The sequence below is a fragment of the Podarcis gaigeae genome, assembly GCF_964106915.1.
Source record: "Podarcis gaigeae genome assembly, chromosome: 17".
NCBI lineage: Eukaryota > Metazoa > Chordata > Lepidosauria > Squamata > Lacertidae > Podarcis > Podarcis gaigeae.
Genome location: NC_139694.1, coordinates 925186 through 944768, shown reverse-complemented (window position 1 = coordinate 944768; position 19583 = coordinate 925186). Strand labels below are relative to the sequence as shown.

The following is a 19583-nucleotide window of genomic DNA, read 5'->3' as shown; positions in this document are numbered from 1 at the left end:
CAAAGTCTCGGAATGTATATCAAACTACTACTCAGCAAAAATAAAAACTAGCATGTTACGCATTCATAGTAGCTAGAACGGCCAGTGCCAGAACTTGCAAAAAATTGGCTAGAATACACGAAAGGTGGTGAAAATCAATAGTCATATCTGCATGACAGAAAAACAAGCTAGATGTTTAAAATGAGTGGTGGTGTTATTATTTTTTGCGACAGCAATTAGGAATATCTCTAAAAAGCCACAAAATAGATTTGTTCAAGTTTATAACATTTACTGCACTTTATATGAGAAACGTAAATGACATGTCTCCAAATGATGGGTTGCATGGAAGAAGCAGAAATGTCGTAATTTCTCTTCTGCAGCAGGGTAAGACCCAAGATGTACAGCCTTTTGTTACAAGCCTCGTGTTCATGTCGCCTCCTGGAGATCCAGACACATCAAGTTCCACCGCTGCTTCGTCTGACTTAGGAACTCCAAGCCATTGGAGAAAAACCTCCTCAACTGTCCTAAGCCTTGGAAAAAAACAAAAACACACAGAACCTTAATTGGGTTTACTGTGTTTCCCAAAACCCTTACCATTCCAAGAGATTTGACACCAATGTACTAGACAAAACATGCAGAAACCAACACCAAGAGAACCAAGCAGATACTGCGCCACGTAGGTGGGCTCCCAAAGAGATTCATGGTTGAGTGGCAATTTGAACCCCGGTCTCCCAGGTCCAACACTTTATCCACTACTTTACCCTGCTGTGTTGCCCGAGACTTTGCCCAAGAAGACATTTCATAACCTATTAAAAAATGTATAGTCTCTTCCCTCAGCAGTGGAGATTTGTATGTTCATGTCAGAAGCAAGCCAGCAGTAAATCACACTGTGCAAGTTGGGGTTAACCCTTTATTAGCAAAAGCACAATCAGCACAGACTTGGCAGAGTGTCAGGCCTAATGGGCACAGTCAACCTTTACCCTCTATGAAGCAGTTTCCTCTCCACTGCTGCCTAAGTCTCCAGGGTTTTTTCCAAGCAATCAGAGATTGTGCCTGTGTGCTTGTCATTGCTCCTACCACTTCATGCCTCTTCTGGTTCTGGGAGACTAGGAGGGAGGGGAGCTTGTTGCAGCAGAAGGGAGAGACACGGGGACTCTTCACCAGCCTGACTCATCTCTGCCTCTTGGACTCTCCCCTCCCCACCCTCCTGCTTCAGCTTCTGCCTCTGATTCTGGACTGCTCTCTGCCACAGACTCTCCCAGCTCACTAAGTCCTGTTGCCTCTTCAGCTTCTGAAACCTCCTCTTCCCAGTCTTCTCCCTCTGAGCACTTATCATTGCCCCACCACCATTCTCCAGGCTCTGAGCTTTCTTCCTTTGAGGGTTCCTCCCGTCATTCCTCTGCATCCAACAAGTCCATGACGTCTCAGCTCCGATAAGATTGAGGACACATATCTACATACCTGCCTCGTGATCTCCCGAGGGCTTTCTATCTGGTGTGAAAGTCAATAGGACAGGCCGACAGACAATTGGGCTTCTGCATAAGCTTCTCAAGTACCAGGTGATCAGGTCTTCACGCTCCTCAGTTTGCTATCAAAAACAGAAGATGATTGGCAGTGTACTGAGCAAGTGAAATACACAGAGAAGCTCACTAGGAAGAATTCGTAATTCAGATACGGGCTTAGCAGTTCAACCAGAGGAGAATAAACCACTCACCCCAGGAGCTGTATTAACTTCACTGTGCTGAATGCCAATACTGCCCGTGTTCTTAACATGGTTCTGTAGAAAATCCCACTCCTTGGTGCTCAAAGTCAGCACTTTCTGCACCTGTTGGTTCTTGCACACCACCACAAATTCGCTTGTCCCATCTTCTACTATGATTCTGAAGGTTTGAAGGAGTAAGGAGATCACAAAATTATTCTGGCTCCGAATGGTGGTCTGTCTATGTCAGGGAATGGCCTGAAGCAGAGGACTGGGGAATGCATTCTCCGGCAGAACAGCTTCTCTCCGAAGAGGAGCCAGAGGGGGAAGATTCACCCCCCCCTTGTCTTCAGTGGTTTCAGAAGCAGCGAGAGACACAGACGCAGAGCAGCTTAGACAGGAGTTACAAAACTACGACTATACTCGGGACTATATTTTTTGGGGGAAATGAACGAATTCCTATGCCCCACAAATAACCCAGAGATGCATTTTAAATAAAAGCACACATTCTATTCATGTAAAAACACGCTGGACCGTCCGTGGGCCGGATTGAGAAGGCGACTGGACCGCATCCGGCCCCCAGGCCTTAGGTTGCCTACCCCTGAACTAGGAGGTCTGTCCATGTTTGAGAACAAAGGATGCAAAGAGGAAGAGGGACTCTGTTGGCGCCCAGGATGTCGCGGGAGACAGAAGTGGGAGGATTTAGAGTAGCTAACTGCTCTCCTTGTGGAGGGATGTGGATTTTTGCTTGCAACCTGATGCTTGAATAAAAGAACTATAAATTATAAACTGCTTGTTCTTTCTTGTTTGTGAAGTTAGCAAAGGGAGAGGAGGACTCTCCATGCCTGACAGTCTATTCAACTGGCTCACAGTACAGTCCAAGTGAGGAACCTCCCCTAGACCACCTAGATGACTCTGGCATTTGGCCCATGGGGACTTTTTGGCCAAGCCACACCGCCTACCCTATACCTGGTGCCATATACCATGTCAGGTATGGGGCAGGTGAAAACTTGGCTGAAGGGGCTGAAAGGGACTGAGAAAAACCAGACAAACTTTGAGACTTGCTCAGGCTGCACAGACATTGCATTCAAATCCTGACTCTGACAAAACAGAACCTTCCAAGCCACATCAAAGGGAGATTGTGGAAGGCAAATTCACCTCAAATGTAATCCACTGTACTCACCTGGCACGGGCCTTGCACACTCCTGTACGCGACAGGCAAGGTGGGTTATACTGGCTGCATCTTCCCTGGATGAGAGAGAGAAAGATGGCAAACTCAGGTCACTTCTCACTGAGGTGGTAAACAAGTAAATGCCCTTCGGGATATAGATGCGGGGTTCCTACAACTGAATGCTTTCTCCACACAAAAATGCGAATACATAGACATAACATTTTACAAGGACAGGAGGGAACACCATGGACAGAATACTGTATTTTTCGCTCCTGACCATAAGACGCACCTAGTTTTTAGAGGAAGAAAACAAGAAAAAATATTCTGAACTAAACAGTGGGTGCATGATTTTTCTGATGCAGGATGTAGCCATGGACATGCTATGTGATCTGATGGTGAATTTGGGGTGACCCAATGTAAAAATCCTGAGGATCCATGGGCTTTTACCTCCCCCCTCCCAGGCAGCCTCTGCTAGCGCCCCTTAGCTCTCTCCCGATCCCACCAATCAGCTGCTTCCTTTCAACACTCCCTTCCCTCTTGTTTGCCTTAGTGTCTTTTCCTTAGCTGGAGCAGTTTCTTGCTCCTCCTTTTCTTCTAATTTCTCTCCTTATTACTTTAGTCTTCCTTTCCCCCCCCCCTTTGCAAGTTTGCTGTCTTTACCTCCCCCCCTCCCAGGCAGCCTCCTTTATCGCTAGCATCTCTTATCTCTCTCCCCAATCAGCGACTGATCAGCAGCTTCCTTTCAACACCCCCTTCCCTCTTTCAAAAAAAAGCATGATCTGCTTTTTGCCCCTGGGCAATTCGGCTCCAGGGACCACACATTTGCTCCATAAGATGCACACACATTTCCCCTTACTTTTTAGGAGGAAAAAAGTGTCTTATGGAGTGAAAAATACGGTAACTGTCACATACAGGAGGAAGGAGGATATCCAGTTGTACCTCGGTTTTCGAACGTAATCCGTTCCGGATGACCGTTCCAAGTTCTGAATCGTTGATAAACCGAAAACTCAAAAGCCGACAGTTAAGCCTCAGGATCCTGCGCTCAGTGAAAGCTTGTGGCATGTTCAAATTCCAAGGCATGTTAAAAAACCAAAGCATTTACTTACGGGTTTACGGCGTTCGTAAACCAAAATGTCCGTCAATGGAGACATTCGAAAACCGAGGTACCACTGTAGTTTGAATGTTTCACCTCTGGGTTTATAAATCATTTAATGTGTCGAGACAAGCGGGTGTCATTAATATTGCAGTTGTAGTATAAGGGGTTGTTATTTTGACTGGAATGTAATGGAGATGAATAAGATGTTGGAAAGAAGAACAAAGTAAATAATCAAACCATCAATTCTAGCACGCAGGAGGCCACCTAAATTATATAATTTGGCATCTGAATGAATGGGATTAGTAATTGTATAATAATTTGGCACTGTTATAATGAGGCTAACATTGGATTATTGTAATTGACACCTAATAAAAATTATTGTTATTAAAAAATATGCCTCCTTTGCACAGAAAAATACCAGAAGAAAGGTTCTAGTTAGAGGAGATGAGTTTGCTGGGCACCTCTGAGAAGATGCTGCTGCAAAGGGAACAGCTCCAGTGCAGGGACAAAGACAGGACACACGTCACGTGACAGGCAACCTTGGCTTGGCCCAGACCAGAAGGCTCAGGCGTTATCTTGGACAAATATAGCACGGGAGGAGCAGAGACGGCACGCAGCTGCCTAAAATTAAAAAGGCAAAAAGGATAGACAAAAAGGTTTTAGTTATGAGATATCAAAGTTTCAAAAAGAACTTCTAGAAAGCAATACTAAAATACTGTCGAAAATGTATAATTTGCTCCTGGAACGGCATACAAAAGATGAACAGGTTAAATTAGTTATGGTACACAGGGCAAAGGACTTAATACAGATGGCAGATTGGGAGAGGCTTTGGGAAACAGATTTGAAATTCACAGCATCCTGTACGCTAAATACGAAAATGATGTACTGGTGGGCATTTGAGCCCTACTAAATTAACTAAAATGTATAGAACAAGTTCAAATTTCTGCTGGAAGTGTAAAGAAAAGGAAGGGACCTTTTACCATATGTGGTGGACATGTAAGGTAACAAAACCATTTTGGGAAATGGTATATAACGAATTGAAAAAAGATATTTAAAATAACTTTTGTTAAAAAAAACAGAAGCTTTCCTATTAGGAATTATAGGTACCGAGATCCCAAGGGAACAGAAAAGATGTTTTATGTATGCGACAACAGCTGCACGGATGTTGCTAGCCCAAAGATGGAAAGAAGAAATAATCCCAGCTAGGGAAGAATGGCAAGCCAAGTTGCTGGACTACGCCAAGATGGCAAAACTAACTGGGAAACTCAGGAATCAAGAAGATAAGGACTTTAAAAAAGAATGGGGAAATTTTATAATATATCTAGGAGACCACTGTAAGCAAGTTAAAACTTTAGCTGGACTTTGAGACACACTTGTAAAGTAACGAAAACTATGGATAATTTGGAAAAATGAAAAGTTTGGAGAACAGACTGATATATCGTGTTAAACATCGTAATAAGGGGAAGGGAGAAGTCAGGAATACAGTGGTACCTCGGGTTACAAACGCTTCGGGTTACAAACACTTTGGCTTACAGACTCTGGTAACCCGGAAGTAGTACCTCAGGTTACGAACTTTGCTTCAGGATGAGAACAGAAATCATGCTCCGGCGGCGCGGCGGCAGCAGGAGGCCCCATTAGCTAAAGTGGTGCTTCAGGTTAAGAACAGTTTCAGGTTAAGAACGGACCTCTGGAACGAATTAACCCGAGGTACCACTGTGCAGAGAATCTCATGAAATGATTACATAAACTGTTTGACTGTAAACTTGTGTTGGTAAAAGCAAATAAAAATATATTTTTTAAAGGAAAGAAAAAAGAAAAAAATGAAATGCATTTGCCAAACACAATAGGGAGTTGAGTGAGAGGGTAGCGCTGTCAAGAGTTTTGTACTCACAGGGAAGAAAGGTCTTGGGGTGCAGCAGCCAGAACAGACACGCAGCTGGACATAATGTATGTACAATAGACGTTTTTGAATCTGTAATACAGAGGTTTTGATTCTTCAAGGAAGCAGCCTGTCTGTTATCCTCAATTAAATATATCAATGCCACGGGGCAGAAATGGGATTCCCAAAGAACTGGAGCTCAGGGTAGCTGCTAATTCCACCCCCCACTTTAGTATACCCCCCCACTGCCGCATCCGGACTTGACTCAGTCCTGTTTGTATCTGCGCCAGCCTTAAAATCTCCGATTCCTTTAAGTGCTGAGCCCTTGGAATTTCATATAACTTAACAGTGCAGCATATATCCAATGGTGTCCCTAACGGACTTGACATCCACAGATACAGAGGTGCTGTATCTAGTAATGAGAGCATGGCAAGGTTGGGGTGGTGGCAGAGCCGTAGCGGGGTGATCTTGCGGCCCTGGCAGAGCCGTCCAGATTGCGCCCCCCAGCCACGGACTAATTAGCTCTTCTTTCTGCCTCTCCTCCAACCCCACCCTTCACCCATTCAAGACCCTCTATTTAAAACCTTTTCTTATGCAGCAAGAATCACTATTTTTATTTACAGTGGTACCTCAGGTTACAAACACCTTGGGTTATAAACACTTCAGGTTACAGACTCCGCTAACCCAGAAGTAGTACCACGGGTTAAGAACTTTAACTCAGGATGAGAACAGAAATCGTGCACCGGCGGCAGCGGGAGGCCCCATTAGCTAAAGTGGTGCTTCAGGTTAAGAATGGACCTCCTGAATGAATTATACCTGAAGGAGCGTCTCCACCCCCATCGTTCAGCCCGGACACTGAGGTCCAGCTCCGAGGGCCTTCTGGTGGTTCCCTCATTGCAAGAAGTGAGGTTACAGGGAACCAGGCAAAGGGCCTTCTTGGTAGTGGCACCCGCCCTGTGGAACGCCCTCTCATCAAATGTCAAAGAGAAAAATAACTACCAAAGTTTTAGAAGACATCTGAAGGCAGCCCTGTTTAGGGAAGCTTTTAATATTTAATGCTGTACTGTTTTTAACATTTGATTGGGAGCCGCCCAGAGTGGCTGGGGAAACTCAGCCAGATGGGTGGAGTATAAATAATAAATTATTATTATTATTATTATTATTATTATTATTATTATTATTATTATTATTTAAGTACGTAACCAGAGGTACCACTGTGTAGACATATTTATGGACATATGTTTTAGCCCATTTTGAACACACACCCCTCACCTGTGTCCGTGGCGGGGGCATTCCTCAACACCCCGTAGCTACAGCCCTGGGTGGTGGTCAGCACAAACACACCAACCAGCCCAGAGGAGGCACCTAAGCCCATTTCAACGCCTTTTGGATCCACATACCTGATGGAAACCTTGCGCTGCAAGTTCTGAAAGAGAATTCTGGCGCCAGGAAGCAGACCCCAAAGGTAGGGCAAGAATGCCGCTTCAATGTACACATCCAGCACTTCAGAGGCACCAACTGTAGGTGATACACGTAGCTTCACGGTGTAATTCCGGGTTAAGAGGTTTCCTAAGTGTGAGGAAGACAGGCAACACTTGGATCTCATCCAGTAAATACCCTAAGTTAGGAAAGGCAGATCTACAGACTTGGCACCAGAGCAGATCTGCAGAATCATTCTGCCTGACCCAGACACACGGATCAGGTCCGTGTGTCTTATTTATGTGCTCAGCCATGGACCAGAAATGCTCCTTCTATAGTACATTCAAGGTTCTCACCCATCTGCTGCATCAAAACCTCTCCAGGCGACTTCTTTCCAACGTAAGATTGAACCAAAATCCTCTGCACTATTAGGCCAGGGAAAGAGACCAGGGAGCCTGTGAAACTAATGAGTGGGAACAGGTTTAAGCATTTTACCAGGTTCTCAAATACGGCCAGATTCTCTCCCCAAAATTTTATTTGATTTTCCATATTAAAATTTACATTCACGTAAAGAACATACTATATAAAAACAAGATTCTAAAGAATCCCCTGGACTTCCCTCCTCCCTTTAGTGGGTCTTATTGTTAATCTTTTCCTTCTGCATCTTTTATAATAATCCATATTTTTGTATCTCCATTATATCCATAATTTGTCATTACATTACAAGCTTTATTGCAATCCCACTAATAATTTTAACTGTTTACAACGAGTTTTAAGGTAAATTATAAATTTTCTCCATTCCTTATTAATGTTTTGGCTCTCCTGATTCTTCCGGTCATTTTTGCCATTTCGGCGTAGTCTATCAACTTCATCTGCCATTCTTCTCTAGTAGGGACTTTATCTTCTTTCCGCCTCTGGGAACGGCCAGATTCTCAACCCAATATGTTTGTACTCTTAAAGTCACCATAGAACATTGGTCATAAAAGACCTACCGTATTTTTCGCTCTATAACACGCACCTGACCATAACACGCACATTGTTTTTAGAGGAGGAAAACAAGGGAAAAAACATTCTGAATGAAACAGTGGATGTATCATTTTTGTGCTTCATGCTGTGGCCACAGACATGTGATCTGATGGTGAATTTGGGCTGACCCAATGCAAAAATCCTGAGAATCCCTGTGGATCCATGCTTTGTAACCACGTTTTTGCACCATTGCTGCCCCAGGCAACAGTGGGTGCGTGATTTTTGGGGGGCAGGCTGTAGCCATGGACATGCTATGTGCTCTGATGGTGAATTTGGGCTGACCCAATGCAAAGATCCTGAGGATCCATGTGGATCCATGGTTTGTAACCACGTTTTTGCAACATTGCAGCCCCAGGCAACAGTGGGTATGTGATTTGGGGGGGGCAGGCTGTAGCCATGGACATGCTATGTGATCTGATGGTGAATTTGGGGTGACCCAATGCCAAAATCCTGAGAATTCCTGTGGATCCATGCTTTTTAACCACATTTTTGCACCATTGCAGCCCCAGGCAACAGTGGGTGCGTGATTTGGGGGGGGGGCAGGCTGTAGCCATGGACATGCTATGTGATCTGATGGTGAATTTGGGGTGACCCAATGCCTAAATCCTGAGAATTCCTGTGGATCCATGCTTTTTAACCACATTTTTGCACCATTGCAGCCCCAGGCAACAGTGGGTGCGTGATTTTTTTGGGGCAGGCTGTAGCCATGGACATGCTACGCGATCTGATGGTGAATTTGGGGTGACCCAATGCAAAGATCCTGAGGATCCATGCTTTGTAACCACATTTTAAGTGGGGAGGGAAGGAAAAACAAAGAAGGGACATTAGAGGGGTGTGCAGAGAAGCAGCTGGCTAAGAATGCAGGAGAGGGATTTAACGGGAGGGAGGAAAGAAAGGCAAAAGTTTCCCCCCACCCAAGCCAGCCATCTCTCTCTCTCTCTCTCTCTCTCTCTCTCTCTCTCCCTCCCTCCCTCCCTCCCTCCCTCCCTCCTCCTCTCTCTCTCCCTCCCCCCTCTCTCTCTCCCTTCCCCCCTCTCTCTCCCTCTCCCCCAGCAGCACCGGAGCTTGCCTGGAGGGGAGGGGCTTTCCCTGCTCTTTGTTCCGTTTCAGCAAACACAGCAACGAAACAGAGGCGGGTGGGCAGTAAGACCCTGAGGCAGAATGCAGGAAAGCAGCCGCTTCCTCTTTTCAGGTTTCGCTTCTCCGTGCAGCGTGCAGCACCGCGATTTGATTTTTGCATGATTTTTCGGCTCCAGGGACCACACATTCGCTCTATAACACGCACAGACATTTCCCCTTCCTTTTTAGAAGAAAAAATCTGCGTGTTATAGAAGGAAAAATACGGTACATTGGCTCCCAGTATGTTTCCGAGCACAATTCAAAGTGTTGGTGCTGACCCTTAAAGCCCTAAACAGCCTCGGCCCAGTAGACCTGAAGGAGCATCTCCACGCCCATCGTTCTACCCAGACACTGAGATCCAGCTCCGAGGGCCTTCTGGCGGTTCCCTTACTGTGAGAAGTGAGGTTACAGGGAACCAGGGAGAGGGCCTTCTCAGTAGTGGCTCCCACCCTGTGGAACGCCCTCCCATCAGATGTCAAGGAAATAAACAACTATCTGACTTTTAGAAGACATCTGAAGGCAGCCCTGTTTAGGGAAGTTTTTAGTGTTGATGTTTTACCTTGTTTTTAATATTCCGTTGGGAGCCAACCAGAGTGGCTGGGGAAACCCAGCCACAGAAGGGCGGGGAATAAATTATTATTATTATTATTATTATTATTATTATTATTATTGCATCTGGAGTGTCAGCATGTCAGATGCTTCAACGGGAAAGAATTATGGCTCTTGAGTGGGCACCATGTTGAGCGAGAGCATGATTTATTGATTAAATTCCTATCCTGCCTTTCTTCCCAAAGGAGTCAGGGTAGCAAACACCGAAGTGGTATCAACTTGGTACATCTATGGTCAAAAGGGGGCGGGGGAAACGGGAGCAAAAGTAGAGGCAGCAAATCAACGCCATTAGAGGGCCAAGTTATTTGACAAGAGCAGAGAAAGTGGAATAAATCTGAAGGCAAAGGCCGACGAAAGGAGGCAACTGACAGATGGGCACAAGACAAAGGCAAGGACTGCCAAACTCTACGCTTCATTAACATCCAGGGAGAAGACAGAGATTGCAGCAGATGGAGCTAAGCATTAGATATTCCTCATCCCCCACAAAAAAAAAACAGCGCAGGCTGAGTCAGTAACCACTTCCCTAATAGCATCATCACTGTGGAAACTTCCCAGTTCTGTAGGAACAATTTCCAGACATGAAGCTGAAGGCAGAAGAGGTGTAGATTCAAGCAAAGGTGTGTGGCAGGAGGTATGGGATTGAAGGGGTCAGGACATTGTTGTAAACCAAAATTGTCCTTTTCCCTTATGGGGTATCCAAGAGGCCATATAGAGTCCTTACATAGGTTCCCTATTGGTAGGAGAGAATAACAGAAGCCAAGCAGAGAATATTGAGAAGCAAAGCAGCTAGTAAGCTTGATCTTTATTGATCTGTTGCAACAGGGTGCTTCCCTTACATGCAGGAGAGAGGAGGGACCCAGAACAATGGTGCGCAAGGCGTTATAAAGACTTTTGAAATTGCCACCCTGTAGATCAAGACCACCCCCAGAAACATCATACATACATCACAGAAGGGGTGTAACCTAAGACCACCCCTCAGATACATCACACCTACATCACAGAAAAGGCGGTCTAAAACAGAAATTTGAATGTTGTGTTTCTCCTGTCCTTGTTTATCTCCTGTCTGGCAGGTTCCTTGATTGGATTTCCTGGGGAGCCTGGCTAGTCTTTTGTAATGATAAATGCTTAGTTCCTGGGCCAGGCCACAGGCTCACACCCTATTCATATCTTAAATGTGCCCTTAAGACAGGATTTGTGAAGAAAGAGACAATGGGTTTCCCACTTTGACCTTGCAGAGAAATAATTGAGGTCAGTTTGGGAATCAAAATGGTTCCAGGTTGGTCTTCCTGTGCCGATCTATGTACGTACTTGGTTGATACACTTATGAACATTACCATATTAAGACCTCAAAATTCCTATCACAACATGACATGGCCGCATGGTGCATATCGAGCCACGTGTGACTTAACTGGCATCTCTGGTGCTTAATCTTAACATGATCCCTTTTGGTCTTGTTTAAAAGCATCCATACATTAATCAATACATTACGAAGGTGGCACTCATGTATGGAGGGGGCTGGTGGGGCTCCTGCCCATGCGCATGCAAAATACTCTTCAGATTAAGACGAGGTCTGTGTGCACTTCATGTCCTCAGTTAGCTCTCTCTCTCATCTCAATACAAGGCACTGGTACTCAAAAACCAGCTTCTCTCATATCCACAACCAAAGATGCTGGCATTAAAAGCCGGAATATCATTACATTTTCTTTTTAGTGGAGAGTCAGAAGCCAATACAAAAATTCCCCACTGCAGGAACTAGTTGACTGGGCCGTGTTGTTCCCTGTGAATCTTTTTTTTTTAATGTTTCCCCACAGATTCTTTTATCAGCTTCTAAGTAAATAGGAACAGAGGAAAGGCTAGATTACCTGGAGCTGAGAATCTCCGCAATGGAAAACAGCCTTCGATCCATCTGCGGCACTGTCGAAACCAGCTGAAAAACAACACTCCTTTATAAAAACACAATGCAATGTCAAACACTTAAAATTCCCTGACACACGGCTGCTTTCAGATGTCTTCTAAAAGTTCCGTAGTTCTTTATCTTTACCTTTCCCACCCCAACCTGGCCACAGTGATCCATGCGACGGTCATCTCCAGGCTTGACTACTGTAATTCGCTCTACGCGGGGCTGCCCTTGAAGCTGTCCCAGAAACTCCAGCGGATACAGAATGCCGTGGCGAGATTCCTCACAGGGTCTCTGCCAGGGGAGTATATTCACCCAGTGCTTTTTAAACTGCACTGGCTCCCGGTGGAGTACAGGGTCAGATTTAAGGTGCTGCTTTTGACCTTTAAAGCCCTTCACGGCCTAGGACCCTCGTACCTTCAGGACCGCCTCTCCCGGTCTGCCCCACGGAGAGCCTCGAGGTCCATAAATAGCAACACCCTAGTGGTCCCGGGCCCTAAGGAAGTTAGATTGGCTTCGACCAGAGCCAGGGCCTTTTCAACTCTGGCTCCGGTCTGGTGGAACGCTCTGCCTCATGAGACCAGGGCCCTGCAGGATCTGATTTCTTTCCGCAGGGCCTGTAAGACAGAGTTGTTCCGCCTGGCCTTTGGCTTGGAGCTAGTTTGATTCCCTCCCCCTCTTTCTTTTTTCTGTTTCCTTTCTCCTCCTGTGATGAGGCTGCATTTTAATATTTTAATGTCTCAATATTTTAATGTTATATTTTAATCTTGTTTTTAAGTTGTATTCATTCAACTTGTTTTAATTATTGCTTGTTAGCCACCCTGAGCCCAGCCTTCTTCTTCTTCTTCTTCTTCTTCTTATTATTATTATTTCCTTGACATCTGGTGGGAGGGTGTTCCACAAGGCGATTACCATGCAGGCCTTCCACTCGCTTCCCTGTTCCTTCGCTTCTCACAGTGAGGCAACACGCACAGGCCTACCTGAGAAATGCAGCCCACATGGTGCAGGATGGCACCATCTGGAACAGGGAGAAACAAGGAGCGTCTCAGCGGATTCAGGTTTCCTTGTGCCGGTGAGCAGCACAGTTGGTCAAAGACACCCAAGTCCTGCACAAGGAAAAGCACCAAAGATACAGTCAGTCAGTGCTTTTCTTGCTGTGACAGGACTCACTAAAGAGTACCGTCACCTCTTTTTCTTGAGGCGCATGGCAGCCATTTTATGCCGACAGCCATGGCACTTTTACCTAAAAAAGCACTGGATGTGGTACAGAATAGAAAAATACAGTGGAGGCTCGGGTTGCGAACGTGATCCGTGCGGGATGCACATTCGCAACCCGCAGCGTTCGCAACCCGCATCTGTGCACTCACGGGTTGCCATTTGGCACTTCTGCGCATGCGCAAAGTGCAATTTAGCGCTTCTGCACATGCGCGACCGCCAAAACCCGGAAGTAACCCGTTCCTGTACTTTTAGTTTCAGAGGTCTGTAACCTGAAAAAACGCAGCCTGAAGCAGCTGTAACCCGAGGTCTGACTGTAGAGTGGTACCTTGGGTTACATACGTTTCAGGTTACATACACTTCAGGTTACAGACTCTGCTAACCCAGAAATAGTGCTTCAGGTTAAGAACTTTGCTTCAGGATGAGAACAGAAATAGGGCGGCGGTGGCGGCATGGCAGCAGCAGGAGGCCCCATTAGCTAAAGTGGTGCTTCAGGTTAAGAACAGTTTCAGGTTAAGAACGGACCTCTGGAACGAATTAAGTACGTAACCAGAGGTACCACTGTACTGTTAGTTGGAAGGACGCCCAAAGGTCCTATACAGTGTTACCTCAGGTTACATATACTTCAGGTTACATACGCTTCAGGTTACAGACTCCACTAACCCAGAAATAGTGCTTCAGGTTAAGAACTTTGCTTCAGGATGAGAACAGAAATAGGGCGGCGCAGCAGCAGCGGGAGGCCCCATTAGCTAAAGTGGTGCTTCAGGTTAAGAAGAGTTTCAGGTTAAGAACAGACCTCCAGAACAAATTAAGTACTTAACCTGAGGTACCACTGTATTCCAACCCTCTGCAATGCAGGAACATGAACTTGGCATTTATATGCCACCCAATCAGTTATATCCTCTGGGTAGAGGGGAGAGGAGCCCCACATCCACCGCCAAGCCTAGAAGTATGTGAAGAATGGACAAGAAAAGGTAATAGATCTGTCAGGGAACTGCCATCGGAGCTAGAGGCGGAGGCAAGGCTCCAAAGCGATGCTGGAGAAGGGCCCAGCAGGGAGAGAGGCAGCCCATCTGCTGGGGAAGGAAATCAGCGTAACACCAGTGGAGAAGGGGGGCAGATGGGGGAATCGGCGAGGGGGCTCCATGACTCCTCGCCGGACACCAGCGGGGAGAGCACGGGTCCTCCGCTGCCCACACCCTCCCTGCGCAGAAGACTTCCGCGCAGGGAGAGTAGGCAGAGACTTGGCGTCAAAGAACTTCTTTGCTGGAAGAGGTTCAAGAAACGCTCACTGACGGATTCTGCCAGCGACTGAGACAGCCACGGAGTGAAGGGCTGTCCAGACAGAAAGGGTTCAACCAGGTAACCTAGCCAGGAGCAGCGGCAAGTTACGCACGAGCAACCCCTATAACCATTACAAGATCCTTTGGGGAAAGTAGCAAATCAAGTGAAAGTGTTTCTGTTAAGGCACAGGTAAATATTGACTCAGAAAGAACAGGGTCACAAACAAGAGCAAATCTATGAACTACAGACTGACAATTTAGCAGAGCAAACAAGGAAGAGACGCCAGATTGTCGCAGCATAAACAAGCCTCCAGCAAAGAACAAGCATTTTGATCACAGGAAATCAAAGAACCCCAGAAATGACTGGCAGGTCTCTTGTGAGGTTTCCAGAAATGGGTTGGAGCCGGAGCCGTTTTCCATCCTTACCGTGCATTGGGGGAGGGTGAGCTGGTAGAGGTGATCCGGGTGCAGGAAGGGGAACCACCGGAGGTTTTTCCTCAGGAACAGGAGCAACAGCTGAAGTGAGAGGATTTTTTAATAAAGGAAAAAAAGAGAGGCCAGTAAGAGAAGAAAGCCAATTTTAAATGTAAAGGCAAAACACATTAAGAAGCAACAGAATTGGCTTCCCTGCAGCACAGGTGATCATTTGAGAGAACATGAGAATTACTGTATTTTTCGCTCCATAGGGCGCACCGGACCATAGGACACACCTAGTTTTTAGGGGGGGGGAATCAAGAAAAAAAATCTTATTTCCCCCCCCCAGCCCCAAAGAGCAGCGTACAGGCTGCGCAACCTCTCCCTTCCAGAGGGGTTGTGCACAGCTATGGCACGAGCCAAGGCAGGAGCGGGAGAGGGGCTAATAGCCATAGCCCCGTGCAGCCTCTCCCTGCCGGAGGGGCTGCGCGGGGCTATCCCTGAATCCTGGAGAATGAGAGGGGTCAGTGCGCACCCACGCCTCTCGCTCTCCAGGCTTCCGCGAAAGCCGTGCACTCTTTAAAGGGGCCGCGTGGCTTCTCCTAGCTTTTCTGGGAGGTGGGAGAAGGGACTGATGCAGCCAGTCAGTCCCTTCTCCCTCCTGTGAAAAAGCCTGCAAGAGCACACAGAGCTTGTGTGCGGCTCTTGGGAGCTTTTCCCGCCTGCCTCCCCCCTGCATTCGCTCCATAGGACGCACACACATTTCCCCTTGCATTTTAGGAGGGGAAAAGTGTGTCTTATGGAGCGAAAAATACGGTAAAACCAGCTGCAGAACGCTGGAAATGCAATATACATCAGTAGAGGAACAATGCAGGAAGCAGCACTTGTCTCAAAGGTCAACCCAGCTACCTGCACCCCAACCCCGGAGAGGATTCTGAAAACATCCCTTGCCCCCTCGCCTGTCTTACTTTCTGCTGGGCTTCACTGGTCTCTTGCAGAGCGGAAGTGGTAAACTTTTGCCGGCACCCGGTTTCTCCAAGACTCTTGCACAGTTCAGGGCTGCCCATCCATATCACTGTGGCTTGAAAGCAGAGTTGCGCTGCGCGGCTGCCTTTGCCCCCGTCTCCGGAAGTCGGCAGATAGTTGCGCCAGACGAGCCCCTCTTTCTGCGTCACGAGGAACAGGCGGGACACGCAGCCGGCTTCCACAGCGCTGCCCTGGGAAGGATCTGCTGTGCTGGCGCCCGACTCTGCCCTTCCTGCGCCGGATATTCTCCCCTCTTGCGATCTTGGCTCAGCGGCTTTGGAGCCATCGCCTTCTGCGTGAGAAGAGGTCCTTTCATTCGCTCGGCGACCCTCGGAGGCTCTCTTTTCGGGAGTATAAAGGATCTCCACATCCTCAAAGCAAAACTGTACGTAAGGCCTTGGAGGAGAGCAGAGAAGTACAGCTCAAGCCCATTATTTACAAAAATAAATACAGTGGGACCTTGGTTCTCAAACTTAATCTGTTCCAGAAGTCTGTTCCAAAACCAAGGTGCGCTTTCCCATAGAAAGTAATGCAAAATTGCTTAATCTGTTCCAGACTTTTAAAAACAGCAATTTAACATGAAGTTCACTATCTAACAAGAAATGACAGCAATAAACAATGTACTGCAGTCACACAATCAATCATTCAGTAGCTGAATTGGGTTCCACACAGTCACCAAAACAAAACAAAAAGAGCCACAAAAACAAAAAAACCCAAAATAAATAGCAAAAACAGACAGACCTCAGCGTAACACTCAGAATGGAAGTGTGGCACTCAAAAAGGAAGTGTAACTCTCAAAACGGAGCACGTTCAGCTTCCGAAAAAGGTTCGCAAACCGGAACACTTACTTCTGGGTTTGTACTGTTTGGGTTCCAAGTTGTTTGAGTACCAAGGCGTTTGAGAACCAAGGTACCACTGTAAACATAGCTGTGAGTATATGCCCACTTCCCAGTAGGTAATTTTTTCTTTGTTTGCATTTCTTAAGCTGTGAAGCTGCTTTAAATGCTCTATGGGCAGAAGAGCAGCAAACTCCAAGACTGTGCCATTATTTACCAAAAGGACACTACAGTCGTACCTTGGAAGCTGAATGGCTTGGCTCCTGAACAAATCAGCTCCTGAACGATCGAAACCTGGAAGTTAGTGCTCCAGATTCTGAATGATTTTTGGGAGCCAAACGTCCGGCGCAACTTCCGATTGGCTGCAGGACACTCCTGCAGAAAACCAGAAGCCACGCTTTGGTTTTTGAACAGTTCCGGGAATCGAATGGACTCCCAGAATGAATTCTGTTTGAAAGCCAAGGAACCACTGTAGAGAGCACCTCCCCTCCCTGACCCTTCCAGGGAGGAGGAAATGGAAGACAGTTTGGATTTACAACAGGGGTTTACGGGAGGTCACAGCTCAGAGGCAGGTGAGGGGGAAAGTTGGGAAATAATGGGAGAGGAGGAGGAAGCAGCAGAGGGGCGACAACCGATGGACACCGTGTCTTTAGAAAGCATTCCAGACCCTCTGTCTCCCAGAACCCGGCAAGCCTTGAAAGTAGGAGACAAGGAGCTCAACGACAGAGGGCACATAGCAGCCCCCGTAGAAGTGATGAATGGGAAGTGGGAGAGATGGGGGGGGGGTGGAGATTCACTCGAGACAACAACATTATCCAAGAGGCTGGGTTCTATAAATTACTGAATAAAAAAAAGATGGTAAGAAGCCTTCCCTTGTCTTTATACTTTCTGGGCAACCAGCCATGAGCCACTGGCAGAATCCTGACACTATCCATGCATGAGAAAAGGGCTATCCACAGCCTTGGGGGAAGCAGAAGGTTTGCTGAGTTATAACAGCAAAGACTTTGGAGGGAAATGGAAAGGGAACAGAGAGGTGGGTCTCCTACACAGCAGTATTTCACAAGGCAACATTGGTTTTGTAGCATATTTGGGCTAAAATGAGTCTCAAGCCTGAAAAACTTGAAGATTACTGGCCCTGATATTGGGCACAATATTGAGCTGGAAGCGTGGATAAAATTACGGAATGTTGGTTTGAGATTTACAGGATGTATGCCTTTAAAGGAGAATGTATTAAAAATGATGTATAGATGGCATTTGACGCCAATAAAATTAGCTAAAATGAATAGGAAAAGAGACAGAAAATGTTGGAAATGTAGGGAAATAGACGGAGATTACTTTCATATGTGGTGGACTTGTGGCAAGGTAAAAAGATTCTGGGAGTTAGTCTATAATGAACTTAAAAAGATATTTAAGTATACTTTTCCTAAAATACGAGGCATTTTTGCTAGGTCTGGTGGGGAAAGAAATTAAAATAAAAGACCAGAACTTGTTCATGTATGGCACAGCCCCCGCAAGAACTTTACTGGTCCAAAGATGGAAAACACAAGATTTACCAACCATCCAGGAGTGGCAGTTGAAGATGAGAGATTATGCGGAACTTGCCAAATTGACAGGAAGAATCCGGGAACAAGAGGACCAGAGATACAATAACAATTGGAATAAATTTATTGAATATATAAAGGAGAACCACAAAAATATTAAGACACTAGCAGGACTGGAATAACACCTCCAGTGTAAAACAGTAGAGTTATGACATTAATATATGCAAAAAGTATGTGATGTATATACCAGCGGTCGGGAGGATGGGAAGTCAGGACTCGGCAGAGTCAAAGGGATTATAATGTGACAATAAGGACTGTTGGAAAAAGAATTGCATGTTGAAAACAATACAAATTTATTTGCAATGAAGATGACGGGCCTTGAATATTGCTTCCTGCTTTGCTGCTGCCACTGCCGGCCCCAAATCGAAGATGGAAGGCGCTTCCTACTTCCTCCTCCACCGCTTGAGGAGAACCTTTTATATTAGAACCTTCCACCTGTGTGCTTTGTACCACTCTGAAGCCCTGCCATGGTTCTCAATCTTTCAGAGGCTCAGAGAAAGAGGGAGGCTTGCCTTAATAATAATAATAATTTTTTATTATGGTCGGAGACCAGCTTGTGGAGACTTGCCTTGTTTTCTTCTCCTTTATGTGCTCGGGTGACCCCAGCTGCTGCCAGGAAGCGAAATTACTTCGAAGGAATTGCTCGATTACAAACTGAAATATTTCTACCTGCAGGAGGCAGCCTGCAATAAACAAACAACAATAACAGAAATAGACACCAAAATGCATTTTCTTGACTTGGTTGGTGAAGATTGCATGGCTAAGAACGGGCTATTTGGTTTCCTTGTCAGGTGTCAGACCTTTTTATCGTGATGTATAACAATCTATTTTGGCAATTTTGTTCAAATGTAAAAGCTGTCTTAGTATTGTATTTTGGAAATTTGTTTAGAATACTAAACTATGTTCTTACTATGTGCTAATCTATCTTCCCAGGGTTTTTGTTTAAAGGTCCAATACAATGGTTTCTTTTGAAGAAAGCTATCCTCTTAAAATCAAAGCTGTGTAATAATTTTCTAAGTCCAAAGAGGCAGCATCATATTGTTGGTTTTTAAGAGCACTCAAATCACAGAATCGATATAGGATGGACACACCTACTAAAGACGTATCAGCAAATGGCCGGCCATCTCTGTGGAATATTATACAAGGGACTGCGTTGCTTCTGTCTTGTAACTTGAGGGAGCCACTGCTGGAAGAGTCCAGCCACCCAAGCAACACCTACCCACCCAAAAAAGAGAAAAGAAAAGGAAAAGGTGAAGAACACGGAGGAGTCATAATGATTAAATGATGCTATTCCCACACATTTTCCAGGGATCT

The 19583-nt window shown here is 46.0% G+C and overlaps 1 protein-coding gene across 2 annotated transcripts in view; it reads right to left on the bottom strand.

Annotated features, from left to right (window-relative positions):
* Window positions 1–243: 243 nt before the first annotated feature.
* Window positions 244–19583, bottom strand: part of CTC1 (CST telomere replication complex component 1) — a 46325-nt gene continuing 26985 nt past the window's right edge. For both annotated transcript variants that reach the window (XM_083718439.1, XM_083718438.1), the window contains 14 exons: window positions 19361–19484; window positions 18838–18952; window positions 15775–16228; window positions 14819–14908; window positions 12875–13000; window positions 11860–11924; window positions 7600–7706; window positions 7225–7393; window positions 5837–5917; window positions 4407–4566; window positions 2862–2926; window positions 1694–1859; window positions 1441–1567; window positions 244–509 (listed from right to left, as the gene is read on the bottom strand). In XM_083718439.1, coding sequence (XP_083574565.1) covers window positions 406–509; window positions 1441–1567; window positions 1694–1859; window positions 2862–2926; window positions 4407–4566; window positions 5837–5917; window positions 7225–7393; window positions 7600–7706; window positions 11860–11924; window positions 12875–13000; window positions 14819–14908; window positions 15775–16228; window positions 18838–18952; window positions 19361–19484 — 1953 coding nt within the window. In that variant the 3' untranslated portion in view covers window positions 244–405. The remainder of the gene's footprint in view (window positions 510–1440; window positions 1568–1693; window positions 1860–2861; window positions 2927–4406; window positions 4567–5836; window positions 5918–7224; window positions 7394–7599; window positions 7707–11859; window positions 11925–12874; window positions 13001–14818; window positions 14909–15774; window positions 16229–18837; window positions 18953–19360; window positions 19485–19583) is intronic.